The sequence below is a fragment of the Panulirus ornatus genome, chromosome 69 (assembly GCF_036320965.1).
Source record: "Panulirus ornatus isolate Po-2019 chromosome 69, ASM3632096v1, whole genome shotgun sequence".
Classification (NCBI taxonomy): domain Eukaryota; kingdom Metazoa; phylum Arthropoda; class Malacostraca; order Decapoda; family Palinuridae; genus Panulirus; species Panulirus ornatus.
The window spans coordinates 22,016,496-22,041,165 of NC_092292.1; the positions used below are offsets into that span (position 1 = coordinate 22,016,496).

The 24,670-nt window shown below is 41.5% G+C and overlaps 1 protein-coding gene across 1 annotated transcript in view; it reads right to left on the reverse strand.

Moving 5' to 3' along the window:
• Positions 1-22,987, reverse strand: part of LOC139747662 (neuromedin-U receptor 2-like) — a 41,772-nt gene extending 18,785 nt beyond the window's left edge. The window contains exons 1-4 of the mRNA XM_071660228.1: positions 22,836-22,987; positions 15,356-15,525; positions 9,116-9,381; positions 6,366-6,531 (exon numbers count right to left, since the gene is read on the reverse strand). Of these exons, the coding sequence (XP_071516329.1) occupies positions 6,366-6,531; positions 9,116-9,381; positions 15,356-15,525; positions 22,836-22,987 (754 nt within the window). The remainder of the gene's footprint in view (positions 1-6,365; positions 6,532-9,115; positions 9,382-15,355; positions 15,526-22,835) is intronic.
• Positions 22,988-24,670: the final 1,683 nt, after the last annotated feature.

Below are 24,670 nucleotides of genomic sequence, written 5' to 3' on the forward strand. Positions count from 1 at the left end.
ATATATATATATATATATATATATATATATATATATATATATATATATATATCTTTCTTTCTTTTAAACTATTCCCCATTTCCCACGTTAGCGGAGTAGCGTTAAGAACAGAGGGCTGGGCCTTTTTTGGAATATCCTCACCTGGCCCCCTCTGTTCCTTCTTTTGGAAAATTGAAAAAAAAAAAAACGAGAGGGGAGGATTTCCAGCCCCCCGCTCCCTCCCCTTTTAGTCGCCTTCTACGACACGCAGGGAATACGTGGGAGGTATTCTTAATCCCCTATCCCCATGGATAATATATATATATATATATATATATATATATATATATATATATATATATATATATATATATATATATGTGTATATATATATATATATATATATATATATATATATATATATATATATATATATATATATATATATATATATATAAATTCCACTGCAATACCATCCAAACCTGCTGCCTTGCCGGCTTTCATCTTCCGCAAAGCTTTTACTACCTCTTCTCTGTTTACCAAATCATTTTCCCTAACCCTCTCACTTTGCACACCACCTCGACCCAAACACCCTATATCTGCCACTCTGTCATCAGACACATTCAACAAACCTTCAAAATACTCATTCCATCTCCTTCTCACATCACCACTACTTGTTATCACCTCCCCATTTACGCTCTTCACTGAAGTTCCCATTTGCTCCCTTGTCTTACGCACCCTATTTACCTCCTTCCAGAACATCTTTTTATTCTCCCTAAAATTTACTGATAGGGGGTGACTGTATTGTTGACTGTATTGTTGACTGGTTGGTAAGGTTATTTAATGTATGTATGACTCATGGTGAGGTGCCTGAGGATTGGCGGAATGCGTGCATAGTGCCATTGTACAAAGGCAAAGGGGATAAGAGTGAGTGCTCAAATTACAGAGGTATAAGTTTGTTGAGTATTCCTGGTAAATTATATGGGAGGGTATTGATTGAGAGGGTGAAGGCAGGTACAGAGCATCAGATTGGGGAAGAGCAGTGTGGTTTCAGAAGTGGTAGAGGATGTGTGGATCAGGTGTTTGCTTTGAAGAATGTATGTGAGAAATACTTAGAAAAGCAAATGGATTTGTATGTAGCATTTATGGATCTGGAGAAGGCATATGATAGAGTTGATAGAGATGCTCTGTGGAAGGTATTAAGAATATATGGTGTGGGAGGCAAGTTGTTAGAAGCAGTGAAAAGTTTTTATCGAGGATGTAAGGCATGTGTACGTGTAGGAAGAGAGGAAAGTGATTGGTTCTCAGTGAATGTAGGTTTGCGGCAGGGGTGTGTGATGTCTCCATGGTTGTTTAATTTGTTTATGGATGGGGTTGTTAGGGAGGTAAATGCAAGAGTTTTGGAAAGAGGGGCAAGTATGAAGTCTGTTGGGGATGAGAGAGCTTGGGAAGTGAGTCAGTTGTTGTTCGCTGATGATACAGCGCTGGTGGCGGATTCATGTGAGAAACTGCAGAAGCTGGTGACGGAGTTTGGTAAAGTGTGTGGAAGAAGAAAGTTAAGAGTAAATGTGAATAAGAGCAAGGTTATTAGGTACAGTAGGGTTGAGGGTCAAGTCAATTGGGAGGTGAGTTTAAATGGAGAAAAACTGGAGGAAGTGAAGTGTTTTAGATATCTGGGAGTGGATCTGTCAGCGGATGGAACCATGGTAGCGGAAGTGGATCATAGGGTGGGGGAGGGGGCGAAAATTTTGGGAGCCTTGAAAAATGTGTGGAAGTCGAGAACATTATCTCGGAAAGCAAAAATGGGTATGTTTGAAGGAATAGTGGTTCCAACAATGTTGTATGGTTGCGAGGCGTGGGCTATGGATAGAGTTGTGCGCAGGAGGATGGATGTGCTGGAAATGAGATGTTTGAGGACAATGTGTGGTGTGAGGTGGTTTGATCGAGTAAGTAACGTAAGGGTAAGAGAGATGTGTGGAAATAAAAAGAGCGTGGTTGAGAGAGCAGAAGAGGGTGTTTTGAAATGGTTTGGGCACATGGAGAGAATGAGTGAGGAAAGATTGACCAAGAGGATATATGTGTCGGAGGTGGAGGGAACGAGGAGAAGAGGGAGACCAAATTGGAGGTGGAAAGATGGAGTGAAAAGGATTTTGTGTGATCGGGGCCTGAACATGCAGGAGGGTGAAAGGAGGGCAAGGAATAGAGTGAATTGGAGCGATGTGGTATACAGGGGTTGACGTGCTGTCAGTGGATTGAATCAAGGCATGTGAAGCGTCCGGGGTAAACCATGGAAAGCTGTGTAGGTATGTATATTTGCGTGTGTGGACGTGTGTATGTACATGTGTATGGGGGGGGTTGGGCCATTTCTTTCGTCTGTTTCCTTGCGCTACCTCGCAACCGCGGGAGACAGCGACGAGGTAAAAAAAAAAAAAAAAAAAAAAAAAAAAAAAAATATATATATATATATATATATGTGTGTGTGTGTGTGTGTGTGTGTGTGTGTGTGTGTGTGTGTGTGTGTGAAGGCAAAAGGGATAAGAGTGAGTGCTCAAATTACAGAGGTATAAGTTTGTTGAGTATTCCTGGTAAATCATATGGGAGGGTATTGATTGAGAGGGTGAAGGCATGTATAGAGCATCAGATTGGGGAAGAGCAGTGTGGTTTCAGAAGTGGTAGAGGATGTGTGGATCAGGTGTTTGCTTTGAAGAATGTATGTGAGAAATACTTAGAAAAGCAAATGGATTTGTATGGAGCATTTATGGATCTGGAGAAGGCATAATATAGAGTTGATAGAGATGCTCTGTGGAAGGTATTAAGAATATATGGTGTGGGAGGCAAGTTGTTAGAAGCAGTGAAAAGTTTTTATCGAGGATGTAAGGCATGTGTACGTGTAGGAAAAGAGATAAGTGATTGGTTCTCAGTGAATGTAGGTTTGCGGCAGGGGTGTGTGATGTCTCCATGGTTGTTTAATTAGTTTATGGATGGGGTTGTTAAGGAGGTAAACGCAAGAGTTTTGGAAAGAGGGGCAAGTATGAAGTCTGTTGGGGATGAGAGAGCTTGGGAAGTGAGTCAGTTGTTGTTCGCTGATGATGCAGCGCTGGTGGCTGATTCATGTGAGAAACTGCAAAAGCTGGTGACTGAGTTTGGTGAAGCGTGTGAAAGAAGAAAGTTAAGAGTAAATGTGAATAAGAGCAAGGTAATTAGGTATAGTAGGGTTGAGGGTCAAGTCAATTGGGAGGTAAGTTTGAATGGAGAAAAACTGGAGGAAGTAAAGTGTTTTAGATATCTGGGAGTGGATCTGGCAGCGGATGGAACCATGGAAGCGGAAGTAGATCATAGGGTGGGAGAGGGGGCGAAAATCCTGGGAGCCTTGAAGAATGTGTGGAAGTCGAGAACATTATCTCGGAAAGCAAAAATGGGTATGTTTGAAGGAATAGTGGTTCCAACAATTTTGTATGGTTGCGAGGCGTGGGCTATGGATAGAGTTGTGCGCAAGAGGGTGGATGTGCTGGAAATGAGATGTTTGAGGACAATGTGTGGTGTGAGGTGGTTTGATCGAGTAAGTAACGTAAGGGTAAGAGAGATGTGTGGAAATAAAAAGAGCGTGGTTGAGAGAGCAGAAGAGGGTGTTTTGAAATGGTTTGGGCACATGGAGAGAATGAGTGAGGAAAGATTGACCAAGAGGATATATGTGTCGGAGGTGGAGGGAACAAGAAGTGGGAGACCAAATTGGAGCGTCTGGGGTAAACCATGGTAAGCTGTGTAGGTATGTATATTTGCGTGTGTGGACGTGTATGTATATACATGTGTATGGGGGTGGGTTGGGCCATTTCTTTCGTCTGTTTCCTTGCGCTACCTCGCAAACGCGGGAGACAGCGACAAAGCAAAAAAAAAGAAAATATATATATATATATATATATATATATATATATATATATATATATATAAATACAATGTTGTATGGTTGCGAGGCGTGGACTATGGATAGAGTTGTGCGCAGGATGGTGGATGTGCTGGAAATGAGATGTTTGAGGACAATATGTGGTGTGAGGTGGTTTGATCGAGTAAGTAATGTAAGGGTAAGAGAGATGTGTGGAAATAAGAAGAACGTGGTTGAGAGATCAGAAGAGGGTGTTTTGAAATGATCTGGGCTCATGGAGAGAATGAGTGAGTAAAGATTGACCAAGAGGATATATGTGTCGGAGGTGGAGGGAACGAGGAGAAGTGGGAGACCAAATTGGAGGTGGAAAGATGGAGTGAAAAAGATTTTGAGTGACCGGGGCCTGAACATGCAGGAGGGTGAAAGGCGGGCAAGGAATAGAGTGAATTGGATCAATGTGGTATACCGGGGTCGACGTGCTGTCAATGGATTGAATCAGGGCATGTGAAGCGTCTGGGGTAAACCATGGAAAGTTGTGTGGGGCCTGGATGTGGAAAGGGAGCTGTGGTTTCGGGCATTATTGCCTAACAGCTAGAGACTGAGTGTGAACGAATGGGGCCTTTGTTGTCTTTTTCTAGCGCTACCTCGCACACATGAGGGGGAGGGGGATGTTATTCCATGTGTGGCGAGGTGGCGATGGAAATTAATGAAGGCAGACAGTGTGAATTGTGTGCATGTGTATATATGTATATGTCTGTGTGTGTATATATATGTGTACATTGAGATGTATGGGTATATATATTTGCGTGTGGGGACGTGTATGTATATACATGTGTATGGGGGTGGGTTGGGCCATTTCTTTCGTCTGTTTCCTTGCGCTACCTCGCAAACGCGGGAGACAGCGACAAAGCAAAATAAATAAAAATAAATAAAATATATATAAACACAAACGAGGAGAAAGGGGAAATTTTCTCTTGCCAAAATCGTTCGCTAAGAAAGTTTTGATAAGTTCAAAGGGAATGTTTCAGAAGTATAACATTCTGGATGCTGGGCAGCCAAGTTTGTTACACTGCAGGTACATCTAGAACTCCTCTGATGATCCATGGATCCGCTTCCTGTCCGTCCGTAACTCACAGGGAAATTTAAGGGATTTACACAGCCTCTGCACTGCCGTAGAAATGAAGTAAATGACCATTCCACAAAGAGAGAGAGAGAGAGAGAGAGAGAGAGAGAGAGAGAGAGAGAGAGAGAGAGAGAGAGAGAGAGAGAGAGAGAGAGAGAGAGAGAGAAGTGGGTGGAGGATGTAAGGATTGGACAATGAAAGAAGAAACTGCAGCAGAATGAAATTACCTGTAGCCTGATTTCCTGTGTGACCAGCATAGACTTATCCTGTCCTGTTTTGTGTCGTGATAATTCCGTTCATTATTCGAACCCCATCTCCAGGCGAGCTAGGGAACCAACTCACTCGGAACCTTTCTTGAGGCAGCTGGTTAAAGGACTGTCGAAGACCTCTAGAAACAAGCTCTGTTCTGCTCTTAGTTTACAAACTTAGGTATTTTTCGGTGCTGAGCAAATTGTTTAAGTCTTTTTCGAACGTAATCACTGCAATGCAGTGGTCTCTGACTTGTAGAACTACTGTCTCTGACATGTAATGTAGGTCCTCCTATACCGACGCCTCAGATCTGTGATATAAAGAGGGCTTGGGTTTACAGTATGGACACCCTAGACCTGTGATATAGAGGCCCTGAACTCGTAATAATGTTTCAGTTTGTTGATATGTATGCCTCATACTTGCAGTAATGTGGTTATGTTCTCGTCATAATGAACCTTGAACTTATAACTTGATGAACCTGGAGTTGTGATTTAGTGGCTTGTGCTGGAAATATGACGGATCCGGACTTGTAGAACGGTCGCCCAGATGTTATGATATGAAGGCCTGGACTTATGATACAGAGGTCTAAACTTGTAATGCAAAGACTTTAAGTTTGTGACCCAGAGGTTTCAGGTTGCAATGCGGTTGCCTGGTCTTGTGATACGTAGACCCTGGTGCGTAATCTTAGTCCCCAAGGTATCTCAGTCAGGAAAAAATGACATAACTGAATTTTATCATTGTATGTTTAGTATAGTCTACCCTGTGATCTTGTCTCAACCCCCCCCCCCCCCCTCCTCCGCCCTGCATTTATGCAAGGGCACTATATATGCATTCCAGCTTCCCTAACCACCTCACCTTGGGCTGTACAAACGTTGAAAGGCCTGTCGAACCAACCAATAGTACTGTGATACTCTTTCTTTATAATTGCCTGTCGTAGTGTGATGCATTGGTACTGACCTATCTTGTTGTGACGTAGAGGTGCTTACCTATCTTGGTGTGACGCATGGGTACTGATCTATCTTGGTGTGACGCAGAGGTACTTACCTATCTTGGTGTGACGCAGGGGCAACTGACCTCTCACGGTTTGACATACAGGATACTAACTTGTCTAGGTGTAATGTAGGGGTTACTGACCTATCCTACAGTAGAGGGTCACAAGAATAGTCATGGGAAGGATGAAGGCGCCCACAGACGACACCCACATAAGCCAGGACCAGGTGGTAGAGGTGTCGTGGAAAGGAATGGCACACCACGCGCTCTCGGCTACGACCGAACCCCACGGCCCCGGTAGTACGTTTACCTGAGGAGAAAATGGAGGCCAGCTGAGGGGAAGAGTACTGCCGAATGCATATGACGAGATTTTGCCTTCAGGCAAGGCAGTTGCGTGTTGTCGATTGTCATGTGTGAGATGGAGAGAACGTATGGATGTAGAATGAATGATGGAGAGAACGTATGGATGTGGAATGAGTGATGGAGAGAACGTATGGATGTGGAATGAGTGATGGAGAGAACGTATGGATGTAGAATGAATGATGGAGAGAACGTATGGATGTGGAATAAATAATGGAGAGAACGTATGGATGTAGAATGAATGATGGAGAGAACGTATGGATGTGGAATGAATGATAGAGAGAACGTATGGATGTAGAATGAATGATGGAGAGAACGTTTGAATGTAGAATGAATGATGGAGAGAACGTATGGATGTGGAATGAATGATAGAGAGAACGTATGGATGTGGAATGAATGATGGAGAGAACGTATGGATGTGGAATGAGTGATGGAGAGAACGTGTGGATGTGGAATGAGTGATGGAGAGAACGTATGGATGTAGAATGAATGATGGAGAGAACGTATGGATGTGGATTGAATGATGGAGAGAACTTATGGATGTGGAATAAATGATGGAGAGAACGTATGGATGTAGAATGAATGATGGAGAGAACGTATGGATGTAGAAAGAATGATAGAACGTATGGATGTGGAATGAATGATGGAGAGAGCGTATGGATGTAGAATGAATGATGGAGAGAACGTTTGAATGTAGAATGAATGATGGAGAACGTATGGATGTGGAGTAAATGATGGAGAGAACGTATGGATGTAGAATGAATGATGGAGAGAACGTATGGATGTGGAATGAATGATGGAGAGAACGTATGGATGTGGAATGAATGGTGGAGAGAACGCATGGATGTAGAATGAATGATGGAGAACGTATGGATGTGGAGTAAATGATGGAGAGAACGTATGGATGTAGAATGGATGATGGAGAAAACGTATGGATGTGGAGTAAATGATGGAGTGAACGTATGGATGTAGAATGAATGATGGAGAGAACGAATGGATGTGGAATGAATGATGGAGAGAACGTATGTATGTAGAATGAATGATGGAGAGAACGTATGGATGTAGAATGAATGATGGAGAGAACGTATGGACATAAAATGAATGATGGAGAGAACGTATGGACATAAAATGAATGATGGAGAGAACGTATGGATGTGGAATGAATTCTAGTATCCCACGTGTGTATGTGAAGGAGAAAGAAAAGAAAACAATACTGGTTAGAGAGTTGAGCTTGACAGCCACATTAGTGCTCGCTTAATACCGTGTTGTCGGGAACCCTCCGATACCCAGTTGGTTGTACCTCCCTGATTGTGGTTGCTTACCACCTGCTACAATCAAGAGAGAGAGAGAGAGAGAGAGAGAGAGAGAGAGAGTAGTAGTAGTAGTAGTAGTAGTAGTAGCAGTAACAGTATAAACTAGGCTGTGATGGAAGGGCTCAAGAATTCCGGTGGATACTTTGTAAGTCACCATTGATGCCTCACCGGAACACCATCGCCCATTTAGGAGTCATAAATGCCAGCCATCTTACCACAAACGCTTGACATGTTTTACAATAAACAACCGAAAGATAAGAATTGTATTTTGTGGAATGTGTTTAGTAATGCACCAGTTACTATCCTAATTTGCACGTTCAGATATTCAAGAAGTTATTAGATACAGTGATTTAAGTTTATTCTAATGAAAACTTCCGTCAGTTTAATCGACACCGATCTTATGTTAATGTTCTGTGTAAGGGAATACAGTATGGTCTTGTTATAGCTCACCAATCCTTTCGTTGTTTCATTGATTTACGTTTATTGCATGTTGGGTACAGTGATATGAAAAATGAATGCAGCAAGATTTGATCTAAGCTCTGAAAAGTTTGTTGATCTAACTCTCAAAAGTGAAGAGATTATAAGGAGAGGAAAAGACATTAAACATGAAAATTCCATAGCTCCTCTCTACGAGGAAATATGTTATAATGAGCAATCTTCATGCTGCAGGTCTCCACACACAAGCTATGGGAAGCAGCCGCCTTGTTATATCAGTTTCTAATGTTAACCAGAAATAGCTCACGTCTTGAAGATGTGACACCTGTTAGTACTGTATCTCACCTGCTGGTTGTACATCTCACCTGTTGGTTGTACATCAGTTGGTAGTGTATCTTACTTGCTGGTTGTACATCTCACTTGCTGGTAGTACATCTCACCTGCTGGTAGTACATCTCACCTGCTGGTAGTACATTCCATTTGCTGCTCGCATTCCTCAACTACTGACAATATATCTCACCCACAGGTAACATAACATAACTCACCTGCTGGTATTGTAGCTTCATCTGTGCACCTTCCCTACTAGTAGTATGCCTTTTCTGCTGGTATTATAGTATACCTTACCCTATGATAGTAGAACTTCACCCTCAAGTAATATACCATGTGGGCTAGTGCTATAACTCGCTCCCTGGTAGGAAGGTTTACAGGTTGTTGGTATACCTAGTAAATTTCGCTTGGTAAGCCACCTGTTGGTAGTCTACCTCTTCTGCTGCTATTGTATCTCACCTTTTGATAGTAGCCCCAGGGCGTTGCAGCGAGGAAAGCTATGAGCCAGATTACAGGGAGAACGCGGGCAGTGCGGGACATAGTGTGGGTGGTACGGGCGTATACGGGATCCGTAATGGCCACATACCGCTCCACAGACACGGCCAGAATTGTGAGCACGGATATGTGGGCGAGCGTCTCTGGGACCACAGCTCTGACCTTGCAAGCGGCGTCTCCCCAGGGCCAAGGGTACTGCACCCACATCTGGTACATATCCACGGGCAGGACTGGAGATAGGGAAAGATAGGTCAGTGACCCTACCAGTTGCAGGTTAAGGACATAGTAACCTTCCAGTTAGCAGGCGGGTGGAAGGGTAGAGACATGTATCTGCAGAGACAAATTCAGCCGCCTGACCACTCACCTAGTTCATCTTTGTATCACTAAGTCAAAAGGTGAATATATGATACAGCAGCATTCGAACAGGCTAGACTCAGTTGCATCAGTTTTTGTCAAGTTAGGTGAGCTTCATCTAGCTTAAATTAGTATTGCGTTGCTTTGACGGGCGACTCCAAGCTATCATTTTTACTTTATGATCGCTTATGTTGCTTTATTTACGTTTTCATCATACGTTTGAAGGTCGGTGTACAGTCGTTCTGTGCTGGGAGCTGTGAAGGACCTGATCGACTCCCGTCTTTCCGTCTTTAATTACCTGCTTTACTGGCTGGCTCTTCGTTCGTCTGAGTGAATGGCATAGGCTTCCCGTGTACGTGACAGGATTTTTGTAATATCTGTTGATAAAACCATATTTGGTAAGAATTCATATTTAGTAAAAGACACGTTGTAAATCTCACAAGAACCTTTTTAGTTTATTGTAAATGTGTGTCTGTTGCCGACGTAGAGGCTGCAGTGTGTTGAAGCACTGGGAGAGTTTATGTCCGCCCATGTATGTCGGGTTAGCAGTATTGTCCCGTTTCCAGTGGGGTTGAGTGTGGGCTGCCTCTAGTGAATGGTTGTACAGAGTCGGAACGTTGCATATCACGTCGTAGAGGACTGTTTTACGATGGTAAAATAAAAAAGTTTGAGAATTACATTAATACGCCAAGATATTGACCGGAAAAATAGAAAGACAAAAAATCAATAACATATTTCATTAATCCTATAAAATGAAAACAAGGTAGAAAAAAGTCCGTTGTAAAACACAAGAATCAAATGTGCAATTTACTGGTGAATAACCAGAGTGACTGCTGGTGCGTTATGTGATGCACTGGACCAAGAGGCTGTGAAACATCCAACTCAATTCTTCATTAATATCTGAAAAAGACTATAAAGCAGCAACTGGACGTAGTGTAAAGATTAAAATTTCTCCGATTGGTTATCCTGAGATGACGATACCATATTAAAAAGACGGTCACATACACACACTCACACACGTAGGGATATTCCAGTCAATAATAACTGTGTGAAATGAATATCCTCAACATCTAATACTCCGTGGTGTAGCAGGAAGCGTTGCTGATGCTGAGTCATCACAGGCCCGCCTTGGGTCAGGCCCACATAGGTCCAAATTCTGGGTGCTACACATTCAAGAGATGGGGCCCCAAGAGTGCAGAACTCCTCCCCTGCACCACAACGCTGATCTTCACTACACCCCTTATAAACCTAATTCACTTTAAACGCCCGTAGCCTGATTATTACAGGTCAGGTTAAAGACCATCTTTGCTACGCCTTTACCTTTTAAACAAAAGTTTAAAAAGTTTTATGATAGGAGGGACGGTTAAAGGGATGGAGTCCCCTGAGTGTAAAGCTCCCTCATCGTACAATACACAGAGGTAAAAACTGGATGTCATACGTGTTTCATCGCTAGTTGCCGGAGGATCCATACTGCTGGCACATCTGTCCAAATTTGCTTCAGTGCGAGGCTTCTGTATACCCACAGCCCCCCCACCCCGCGATCTACATGGACCTTAACGCAGTAGTGGGGTTTGTGTGTAGTAGTGATGGCTTCAGCTATGGCAGCGGGGATTTTCCTTTCCCTGGTAGGTTTAACAATGCTGCAAAAGTCAAGCTTTATCTCATGTAGGCTATTTGGTCTCCTATACTTTTCGTTCTTCCCTTTTTGGAATTGTTTATTTGTTTGAGTTAAAATTAATTTCTAAGATAGAATTTTCTAAACTATATCAAGAGCGTTGAATGGGCTTAGATGCTCCAGTGCTTTGCTTATAAGCCTAAATTTTATAATCCAATCCAATCCAATCCAACCCACAGCACAGGCGCCTTTGGATGTACCCAGTGTGTCTGTTTGTACTATTGTTTTAACGCGTTTTTAGGCCACGTTACATCAGTGTTACGTTGTGAAAACTTTAAATACCAATGAATGTACGGGCAATGGCTGATAACCCTAAAGCATCTACATAGGGTGAACAGACATTTAAAAAGTGTAAACAATCAGTTGTTGATGCTATGATCACCAAAGACAACAGATGGAGACCAAAAATGATAGTGCTATCCATTAGGACAAAAAGTTATACCGAGGATGTCGGATGACTGACGTGGTAAACGTTTCTTTTTTCTGTGGAACCATAAATTGTTTAGCGCGACCAGTGAATCATTGAACGAGACCTCGAACCCAGGAAACAAGTTAGTCGAGTCGTTTCTCCATTATTTATCATTATATCGTTATTTATGTCGTAATTGTAATGAAGAATGCATACAAGTTAAGTGATTAGTTACTTTTCCTATAGATGATATAGAAAATATGCAGTTTAACGTAAGCAGATCAGAAAAAAATATTCTTTCCTTATCATGATTCCACGTAGAAATAAATACCTGTTATTCATGAATATTTATCTGAGAGAAATGTAAGGTTATCAGGATCAGGATCATTTTGATGAAAAGTGATAGCATTTAAACCTCATTTATAACATACATTTATAACGTAGTTTACAAAAATGATATAAACTTGTTTGGCGGTAGCGTGAATCACTTCGAAATCCCGAAACCTTGAACTGGCGGGAGCCCGAAACATGAGAGTGTTATTGTCCCTCTATTTTGATTTCTTCTATGACATAATTATCATTAACATGAACTGATCATATTTTTTTTTCTATTACAGTACATAAGGCAAATGTTTCTGAATTCACCATTCATTCCCAACTCGAGTAGAACACTTTCTCTAAAAGACATGGGATAAGTTAGTTGTATGTCATACCTCATTTATTAGCGTTATGACACTCACCCATGGAACATATATTCGTCAAAGATCACGTACCCACAATCTATACCTACGTGTAGAGAGAGAAATGGCAGGAGAAAAAATATGAGGAGAAGGCCTAAGACTTAAGAAGTAGATGACTGACTTTAACGTCTCGAAGATCCATTCGAGAACGGAGGAGAAAGGAAAGGAAACCAAATTCTTGCTGGTTGCCGTCCAGGAAATGAAAAACGCACTTGGGATCCTCGGAGCAAACTGCCGTTTGTTGACGTTATGTGAACTTAGATCCTGGTGATACATCTGGTGTTATCAGGGAGAGAAACCGGTTGGAAAAGACGTAACTAGAATGGAGCTGTAGTTCATCCTTGCTGTTTACCCGGGACAACAAGGTCCACCCACCAACAACAAACCCCCAATCCCCGAAAGCTACACCTCCACCCCATCCACCACCAAAAACAAAACCATCCCCGAAACCTTCACCTTCATCCCAAGTCGAGGAGGCGCCCGTGATTTTTGGTTAACTACATAGATAGACAGATAATATGATATAAGGGTAAGAGAGATATGTGGTAATAAAAAGAGTGTGTTGAGAGAGCAGAAGAGGGTGTGTTGAAATGGTTTGGTCACATGGAGAGAATGAGTGAGGAAAGATTGTCAAAGGATATATGTGTCAGAGGTGGAGGGAACAAGGTGAAGCAGAGACCAAATTGGAGGTGGAAGAATGGAGTGAAAAAGATTTTGAGCTGGAAATCCTCCCTTCCCATTTTTGATTTTCCAAATGAAGGAATAGAGAAAGGTAGCAAGTGAGGATACTCCCTCTAAGGCTCAGCCCTCTGTTCTTAACGCTACCTCGCTGACGCGGGAAGTGGCGGATATGTATGATATATATATATATATATATATATATATATATATATATATATATATATATATATTTTTTTTTTTTTTTTTCAAACTATTCGCCATTTCCCGCATTAGCGAGGTAGCGTTAAGAACAGAGGACTGGGCCTTTTTCGGAATATCCTCACCTGGCCCCCTCTGTTCCTTCTTTTGGAAAATTAAAAAAAAACGAGAGGGGAGGATTTCCAGCCCCCCGCTCCCTCCCCTTTTAGTCGCCTTCTACGACACGCAGGGAATACGTGGGAAGTATTCTTAATCCCCTATCCCCAGGGATAATATATATATATATATATATATATATATATATATATATATATATATATATATATATATATATATATATATATATATATATATATATTCTTCCTGCTCCAAAAGACCCTTCTGTTTTTATGAGGCTTATGCAGCGCTCAGGAAGCCGGCCACGTCTTTCAGTCAGGGCCATAGGTCATATAGTGGAGTGATGTTGTGTGTATGTACGCTCATTAAATGACTATCATCATCTAATCTGGGTTCATCTGGGATTGACTTCAATCATATATTAAGTTCCATGCACTTTTCTTTTTTCCCCGTTTAGTACACTAAATTTCTTTACTTTCATGCAGTTTTCTCATATAGTTTTGTTTGATATCTTTTGTTATATTCTACTGTATTCTTGCAGACTTTATAACTGTTGTCTGTTGTGAAGATTTCAAGTTCATGTATTCATTAATTCCTTCAGTTTGTTGTCATACGTATATTATCATGCATATTTTTAGGCTTTGAAGTTCGAGTTCATTCAGCCTCTCATTTCATGTGAAATGTCTCTGTATTCTCTCTTCCATTTGTGCTACTTATGTATATATAAAAATATTTTCATTAGTAATCTTCTCTCGTAAGGAAAGTTCTCCTAATCATACCACTAAATGCTTGGATCCATAGTACAGTATTTCTAATATGCACTTTGAATTCTGTTTTCTGATTGATGATGACTCCCAGATCTTTGATGTTTGTTTTACTTTCTGTCATTTTCCGTGATGGGCCTTTGTATGGCGTTGATCAGTGTACTGGTAACTGTTCAAAGACTTACATGCTCAAACCTACGTATCCTCCTTATATTCTCTCGGGTTTACTTCTTCCAATTAGTAGATTGCATCTGAGTCTTTTTGCATCTCTTTTTGATCCGTTTCTGATCCCATCATTTTCCTTAATCTGGTTTCCTCAGTAAAACATTTGACTCTGTCGATATTTGATATCATGGTCACAGAGTTAAGTTTTACACCGTTCCTTCTCGTACCCCTCTTACGTTATCTTCGTCTAACACGGGCCGTTTGCTGCTTTGATTTTTCTGTTCGATAAATTCTATTTGATGTATCTTTCTGTCTTACTCTCAGTACTTTGTTTTGCTACTCTTATAATCTTTTTGGTTTATTTTGTCAACTACCTCAGCAAAATCAGGAAAATATAATGTTCAGTCTCTTTCTTGGCATTAAAGTTTCATATGTTATTTAAGAATGCTAATAACCGAACTTGCGCACTATGTCCTGCTGCAAATCGCCGTTGTCCTTCATCTATGAAGTTATTCTTGTTCAGTTGTTATAGTATGCGTCCGTTTATCACTCTTTAAAAGACTTCAGTTACATGTGAAGTCAGGCTAACTGGCCAATACTGCTTGGGTATTAGCTGAGATTCTCATTTGTACAAATATATTGCCATTTTGTGGATATTTGCTACTTTGCTTTTGTGCAGACTTTGCCTCACCAATAGCATCACCGACAGTTGTTGAGGAAGACGGATGGAAATCCATCCAGTCCAAGTGGGTCATCACATATTCTCTCTTCTTAGCTGGGAAAATTTTACACATACGCTGTCCAGCTTTTAGATCAACGGACACTCCATTGACGATCTGATGCACGACGTCACATGAATTAACCGGCTAAATAAGTAAATGGTCTTGTCCGACTCCATCTGCTGTCAAGCGTGTACCAAAGGTCAGATGTTGGTCAGTCGCTTTCTCGTGGCTTAAGATTTAGTGCTAGAGCAAGACGCTGCCTTGGGCTGGTGTATCGCGGACGTTCTTCTCACAGATGCTTCAGGCAAGGGGACTGTGTATCATGGGCTGAGGAGAGAAGAGAAAGATAGAGAGAGCTCCTTTTTTGTCTGTTACTTACCGAGACAGAAAGTGAGGAGGTCTGCGACTGCAAGGTTGACGAGATAGTAATTAGTGGATGTCCTCATGGAGTGGTTTCTGGCCACCACCAAACATGTGAGGGCATTGCCCAGGACGCCGCCCACCGCGATCACGCTGTACACTACTGTTAGGGGCAGCAGCGCGTTATACCTGCCGGAGACACGTATACAGAATACCACAAGGACAGAGATAGGCTAGGTACATACCAGACTTACACCTTACATATACTTAAAGGCTACATATACAAGAAATATGCATGTTACCTAACTAACGGATGCAGGACTACTGCGTGATATATGAGTAGTTAAATGATACCAAAATTGTAGTCCACCAACAGAGCCATATACAACAACAAATCCAAAGTGCACCAACAAAACCACTGTGCATCAATAAAGTCTTAATAGACCAACAAAACCACATACATCAACAAAGCCATAATGTACCAACAAAGCCGTAGTGTACCAACAAAACCACAAAAATACATGTTATCAACAAGACCAAAATCATAGTCAAAATGAAAACAAAAATTGATACGAAACTCCATCATGCTATACAGCAGATTAATAACCTGAAAACATAAAGTTGTTTATTTATCATCAGCAGGATGTTATGAAGCGGTTATCATATTTATCATCAATAGGATGTTATGAAGCGGTGTTCATTAGTCGGTCTATACTAGTAAAAAGTTTCACGAGGTTGCCACTAATAATTAAGTCACTTTGGTGATGTGACAACGAACGAAGCCCCATGGTGTTGGTAAAGCTAAAGTTACCCATGATAATGGCACTGTAGAACCAACTTAACTTTTATTTCACATTGTGGGTATATTGTATAATTTGGTGCTTGAGATTTCGTAACCACGTACAGGCGGGCTCCGGTAATATCATATATATATATATGTATAAATATATATATATATATATATATATATATATATATATATATATATATATATATATATATATTATATTATTTTTTTTATTTTGCTTTGTCGCTGTCTCCCGCGTTTGCGAGGTAGCGCAAGGAAACAGACGAAAGAAATGGCCCAACCCACCCCCATACACAATGTATATACATACACGTCCACACACCCAAATATACATCTCAATGTACACACACATATATATATATATATATACACACAGACACATACATATATACCCATGCACACAATTCACACTGTCTGCCTTTATTCATTCCAATCGCCACCTCGCCACACATGGAATACCATCCCCCTCCCCCCTCATGTGTGCGAGGTAACACTAGGAAAAGACAACAAAGGCCCCATTCGTTCACACTCAGTCTCTAGCTGTCATGCAATAATGCCCGAAACCACAGCTCCCTTTCCACATCCAGGCCCCACACAACTGAGGGTGAAGGCATGTACAGAGCATCAGATTGGGGAAGAGCAGTGTGGTTTCAGAAGTGGTAGAGGATGTGTGGATCAGGTGTTTGCTTTGAAGAATGTATGTGAAAAATACTTAGAAAAGCAAATGGATTTGTATGTAGCATTTATGGATCTGGAGAAGGCATATGATAGAGTTGATAGAGATGCTCTGTGGAAGGTATTAAGAATATATGGTGTGGGAGGCAAGTTGTTAGAAGCAGTGAAAAGTTTTTATCGAGGGTGTAAGGCATGTGTACGTGTAGGAAGAGAGGAAAGTGATTGGTTCTCAGTGAAAGTAGGTTTGCGGCAGGGGTGTGTGATGTCTCCATGGTTGTTTAATTTGTTTATGGATGGGGTTGTTAGGGAGGTGAATGCAAGAGTTTTGGAAAGAGGGGCAAGTATGAAGTCTGTTGTGAATGAGAGAGCCTGGGAAGTGAGTCAGTTGTTGTTCGCTGATGATACAGCGCTGGTGGCTGATTCATGTGAGAAACTGCACAAGCTGGTGACTGAGTTTGGTAAAGTGTGTGAAAGAAGAAAGTTAAGAGTAAGTGTGAATAAGAGCAAGGTTATTAGGTACAGTAGGGTTGAGGGTCAAGTCAATTGGGAGGTAAGTTTGAATGGAGAAAAACTGGAGGAAGTAAAGTGTTTTAGATATCTGGGAGTGGATCTGGCAGCGGATGGAACCATGGAAGCGGAAGTGAATCATAGGGTGGGGGAGGGGGCGAAAATCCAGGGAGCCTTGAAGAATGTGTGGAAGTCGAGAACATTATCTCGGAAAGCAAAAATGGGTATGTTTGAAGGAATAGTGGTTCCAACAATATTGTATGGTTGCGAGGCGTGGGCTATGGATAGAGTTGTGCGCAGGAGGATGGATGTGCTGGAAATGAGATGTTTGAGGACAATGTGTGGTGTGAGATGGTTTGATCGTGTAAGTAACGTAAGGGTAAGAGAGACATATGTATATACATGTGTATGGGGGTGGGTTGGGCCATTTCTTTCGTCTGTTTCCTTGCGCTACCTCGCAAACGCGGGAGACAGCGACAAAGCAAAAAAAAAAGAAAAAAAAAAAAAAAAATATATATATATATATATATATATATATATATATATATATATATATATGTATATATATATATATATGTATATATATATATATATGTATATATATATGTATATATATATATATATATATATATATATATATATATATATATATATATATATATATATATATATATATATATATATATATATATATATATATATATATATTTTTTTTTTTTTTTTTTTTTTTTTTTCTTGCTTTGTCGCTGTCTACCGCGTTTGCGAGGTAGCGCAAGGAAACAGACGAAAGAAATGGCCCAACCCACCCAGATACACATGTATATACATACGTCCACACACGCAAATATACATACCTACACAGCTTTCCATGGTTTACCCCAGACGCTTCACATGCCCTGATTCAATCCACTGACAGCACGTCAACCCCGGTATACCACATCGATCCAATTCACTCTATTCCTTGCCCTCCTTTCACCCCCCTGCATGTTCAGGCCCCGATCACACAAAATCTTTTTCACTCCATCTTTCCACCTCCAATTTGGTCTCCCACTTTTCCTCGTTCCCTCCACCTCCGACACATATATCCTCTTGGTCAATCTTTCCTCACTCATTCTCTCCATGTGCCCAAACCATTTCAAAACACCCTCTTCTGCTCTCTCAACCACGCTCTTTTTATTCCCACACATCTCTCTTACCCTTACGTTACTTACTCGATCAAACCACCTCACACCACACATTGTCCTCAAACATCTCATTTCCAGCACATCCATCCTCCTGCGCACAACTCTATCCATAGCCCACGCCTCGCAACCATACAACATTGTTGGAACCACTATTCCTTCAAACATACCCATTTTTGCTTTCCGAGATAATGTTCTCGACTTCCACACATTCTTCAAGGCTCCCTGGATTTTCGCCCCCTCCCCCACCCTATGATCCACTTCCGCTTCCATGGTTCCATCTGCTGCCAGATCCACTCCCAGATATCTAAAACACTTTACTTCCTCCAGTTTTTCTCCATTCAAACTTACCTCCCAATTGACTTGACCCTCAACCCTACTGTACCTAATAACCTTGCTCTTATTCACATTTACTCTTAACTTTCTTCTTTCACACACTTTACCAAACTCAGTCACCAGCTTCTGCAGTTTCTCACATGAATCAGCCACCAGCGCTGTATCATCAGCGAACAACAACTGACTCACTTCCCAAGCTCTCTCATCCCCAACAGACTTCATACTTGCCCCTCTTTCCAAAACTCTTGCATTTACCTCCCTAACAACCCCATCCATAAACAAATTAAACAACCATGGAGACATCACACACCCCTGCCGCAAACCTACATTCACTGAGAACCAATCACTTTCCTCTCTTCCTACACGAACACATGCCTTACATCCTCGGTAAAAACTTTTCACTGCTTCTAACAACTTGCCTCCCACACCATATATTCTTAATACCTTCCACAGAGCATCTCTATCAATTCTATCATAAGCCTTCTCCAGATCCATAAATGCTACATACAAATCCATTTGCTTTTCTAAGTATTTCTCACATACATTCTTCAAAGCAAACACCTGATCCACACATCCTCTACCACTTCTGAAACCACACTGCTCTTCCCCAATCTGATGCTCTGTACATGCCTTCACCCTCTCAATCAATACCCTCCCATATAATTTACCAGGAATACTCGACAAACTTATACCTCTGTAATTTGAGCACTCACTCTTATCCCCTTTGCCTTTGTACAATGGCACTATGCACGCACTCCGCCAATCCTCAGGCACCTCACCATGAGTCATACATACATTAAATAACCTTACCAACCAGTCAACAATACAGTCACCCCCTTTTTTAATATATATATATATATATATATATATATATATATATATATATATATATATATATATATATATATATATATATTTCTTCTTTCTTTCATACTATTCGCCATTTATTTTGCTTTGTCGCTGTCTCCCGCGTTAGCGAGGTAGCGCAAGGAAATAGACACGAGGATGGCCCACCCCACCCACATACACATGTATATACAAACACGTCCACACACGCAAATATACATACCTATACATCTCAATGTATACATATATATACACACACAGACATATTCATATATACACACGTACATAATTCATACTGTCTGCCTTTATTTATTCCCATCGCCACCCCGCCACACATGGAATAACAACCCTCTTCCCCCTCATTTGTGAGAGGTAGCGCTAGGAAAAGACAACAAAGGCCCCATTCGTTCACACTCAGTCTCTAGCTGTCATGTAATAATGCACCGAAACCACAGCTCCCTTTCCACATCCAAGCCCCATAGAACTTTCCACGGTTTACCCCAGACGCTTCACATGCCCTGGTTCAATCCATTGACAGCACATCGACCCCGGTATACCACATCGTTCCAATTCACTCTATTCCTTGCACACCTTTTATCCTCCTATATGTTCAGGCCCCGATCACTCAAAATCTTTTTCACTCCATCTTTCCACCTCCAGTTTGGTCTCCCACCTCTCCTCGTTCCCTCCACCCCTCACACGTATATCCTCTTGGTCAATCTTTCCTCACTCATTCTCTCCATGTGACCAAACCATTTCAAAACACCCTCTTCTGCTCTCTCAACCACACTTTTTTTTTATTTCCACACATCTCTCTTACCCTTACATTACTTGTTCGATCAAACCACCTTACACCACATATTGTCATCAAATATCTCTTTTCCAGCACATCCACCCTCCTGCGCACAACTCTATCCATAGTCCACGCCTCGCAACCATACAACATTATTAGAACCACTATTCCTTCAAACATACCCATTTTTGCTTTCCGAGATAGTGTTTCCGACTTCCAAACATTCTTCAAGGCTCCCAGAACCTTCGCCCCCCTCCCCCACCCTATGATTCACTTCCGCTTCCATGGTTCCATCCGCTGCCAGATCCATTCCCAGATATCTAAAACACTTTACTTCCTCCAGTTTTTCTCCATTCAAACTTACCTCCCAATTGACGTGGCCCTCAACCCTACTGTACCTAATAACCTTGCTCTTATTCACATTTACTCTTTGCTTTCTTCTTTCACACACTTTACCAAACTCAGTCACCAGCTTCTGCAGTTTCTCACATGAATCAGCCACCAGTGCTGTATCATCAGCGAACAACAACTGACTCACTTCCCAAGCTCTCTCATCCACAACAGACTGCATACTTGCCCATCTTTCCAAAACTCTTGCATTCATCTCGCTAACAACCCCATCCATTAAGAAATTAAACAACCATGGAGACATTACACCCCATGCCGCAAACCTACTTTCACTGAGAACCAATCACTTTGCTCTCTTCCTACACGTACACATGCCTTACATCCTCGATAAAAACTTTTCACTGCTTCTAACAACTTGCCTCCCACACCATATATTCTTAATACCTTCCACAGAGCATCTCTATCAACTCTGTCATATCCCTTCTCCAGATCCATAAATGCTACATACAATTCCATTTGCTTTTCTAAGTATTTCTCACACATTCTTTAAAGCAAACACCTGATCCACACATCCTCTACCACTTCTGAAACCACACTGCTCTTCCCCAATCTGATGCTCTGTACATGCCTTCACCCTCTCAATCAATACCCTCCCGTATAATTTACCAGGAATACTCAACAAACTTATACCTCTGTAATTTGAGCACTCACTCTTATCTCCTTTGCCTTTGAACAATGGCACTATGCAAGCATTCCGCCAATCCTCAGGCACCTCACCTTGCTTGTGGCATGAGAATCGTGGGAGGTGGGCTGATTAGAAAGGGTAGTGAGTGGTGGGATGCAGCAGTAAGATTATTAGTGAAAGAGAAGAGAGAGGCATTTGGACGATTTTTGCAGGGAAAAAATGCAAATGAGTGGGAGATGTATAAAAGAAAGAGACAGGAGGTCAAGAGAAAGGTGCAAGAGGTGAAAAAGAGGGCAAATGAGAGTTGGGGTGAGAGAGTATCATTAAATTTTAGGGAGAATAAAAAGATGTTCTGGAAGGAGGTAAATAAAGTGTTTAAGACAAGGGATCAAATTTGAACTTCAGTGAAGGGGGCTAATGGGGAGGTGATAACAAATAGTGGTGATGTGAGAAGGAGATGGAGTGAATATTTTTTGAAGGTTTGTTGAATGTGTTTGATGATAGAGTGGCAGATATAGGGTGTTTTGGTCAAGGTGGTGTGCAAAGTGAGAGGGTTAGGGAAAATGATTTGGTAAACAGAGAAGAGGTAGTAAAAGCTTTGCGGAAGATGAAAGCCGGTAAGGCAGCAGGTTTGGATGGTATTGCAGTGGAATTTATTAAAAAAGGGTGTGACTGTATTGTTGACTGGTTGGTAAGGTTATTTGATGTATGTATGATATATATATATATATATATATATATATATATATATATATATATATATATATATATATATATATATATATATATATATATGGTGAAAACCACGAGGAAAATTGAACACGATAAGTTCCCAAGTGCACTTTCGCGCAATTATTCATATCGTCAAGGGAGATACAATAATTAAATAGAATATATATAAGTCAGTCAGTTGATATACAAGGAAGAGACGTAGCTAAGACGCCATTGGTAAACAAGCGTTACTGGATGGTGGTGTTCGGGTCTGGCATCATGCTTGTCATGGATATTTATTATTACATGGACAGGAAAGTGAACGACAAAGCTATCCAGTTTGTATAGACCGTCACCAATATTGATGTTACAATTTTTTGTGTATTTGATGATAGAAGATTCAGTGATATTTCATGTAGTAAAGGAGTTACAGTTGATAACCGACCTAGCTTTACTCCAGTCAATACAGTGGTCCTGATTTTTAACATGAATAACAAAGCGTTTGATTCTTGTCCTGTTCTTATACTATATTTATGTTAAACTTAAGCAACAACAACTGTAGACTATGTTATCTGCATCATTTATGACATGTACCATGATAAGACTAACCTCACCCTCTGTGGACCCAGTTCGCTGTTGATGTATTCGTGTACGTTGAAGTTGCTGGCTTTGGTGTCATTCGCGGAGTAGCTCAAAGCCACGACCTCCGGGACGTCCTCCGGTTGGTTCATGATTCCCTCTGGTAGAGCAGATGAGTTCATATTCGTGCTGTTGAGTTTAAGTACTGGTGCTGGCGAGTGATGATGATGGTGAATGCAGTTGCTTGTACCTGCTGGTGATCGTGCTGAACCGTTTTGGAGTTTGTTCTTCCAGCACACTAGCCGTTGAGATAAAAACTGTAAACAGCACCTTTCCTATTAGACCTTAGGTATCAAGACCCGCGGGCTTTTAGAGGGGCTGCGGTACTCATTGATTAGAGGAGTTGCCAAGACAACAGCTGGTTGAGGATTTTAGAGCTGTTGACTAAATCCTGAGAGGCAGGAACAGAGCTGAGCTCGGAAGTGGGCCACCTAGAATTGTTTAGAAGAGAGCATGAAAATGGCGTAGGCCATGTTCCTCTGATCCTCGGTCGGTTGGGGTAACTCCACGAAAGTTAACAACACTTCACTTCAGATGTTTCATTTTATCTAACTGTTCCCTTATGCATCTTATGTAAAACATGCATGTTTCCGCTCAAAACATCCCAGTTACTGACACTGTCTATAAAGCACACGTTTCATTTCCATTTTGATCATTTTAGTCGAACATTTTATTGTATTCAATTTATCTTTGGCTTCTGTCTTGATCACAGATTATGATAAAATCTTTCAAACTAATTCAACAAATGCATAGTTATTCATGGCACTATTTAGCAACACTATAAACGTAGTCTTTCTGAAAACAGATTTCTATACCTGTAATGTTTCAGTACAGACCACAACGTATCGCATCTAGTCTCCGCTGGCGCACCAACTACCTGGAACATAGGGGGTACAATGTATTACCTTGAGTATTCCACCACCTTCAAGTATAACCCAGCCTCAGGAGGTCTGAGTTTTGTCAACAATGAAGCTACAGGAAACAAAAAAATTTTGTTACAGTGTTGTTGTCATTGTAGTGGGTGGTTAGCCTGACGCCAGCATTACTTTCCTATGCTGCCGCTAGTATTTGCACTGTGGAAAAAATGCCAAAGCTAGCCGCACCCACGACTGTCGAGGTGAAAGGATCTTCACCACTACCATTGTTTAGCTTTCTGGCCACCATTGTTCAAATGGCTGGCTATCGCAAACACTAATGTTGATTTACTTATTCAGAACCACTTTTAATGGTCGACTGACTGGCCACCATTATCACCATTGTAATAGACTGACTCTTCCAATGACTGCCCTCCATCATGAAAATTCAAATGACCAGTCACCACCACCATCACTTACTGGCCACCGACAAAACCATCACCACTGTTCAAATGACTGGCCTCCATCACCCACGCAATGTCGCACCCGAAGCACCTTCCCGGCATCGCAGTCCCCATGGTGTGGCCCTTCCCTCGTCTGCCTTGGTATAAGAATCGTCTCTCTCTTTCCACCTATGCAGCACCCTAGACTTTGTCTCTTCTGCCACCTGTGCAGCACCCTAGGCGTAGTCTTCCTCCTCCCCATAAGCCTCCATTTTTGCCGGGGCAAACGTACCACCTAACACCAACCATCACCTTCCATGAATGCCGAGACAAGAGCACCACCCACGCCAACCATGAGCTTCAGACTCCACGGTTGACGGGGCAGGAGTAACGCCCATTCCAGCCATCAGCACCCATACGTATAAGTGTAGTGTAACGCTACCAATGAGTTCACGCACGGGCTTGCTTGAGTTCGAGTCATGGCGTGGCATCTCAGGAAAAAATACAA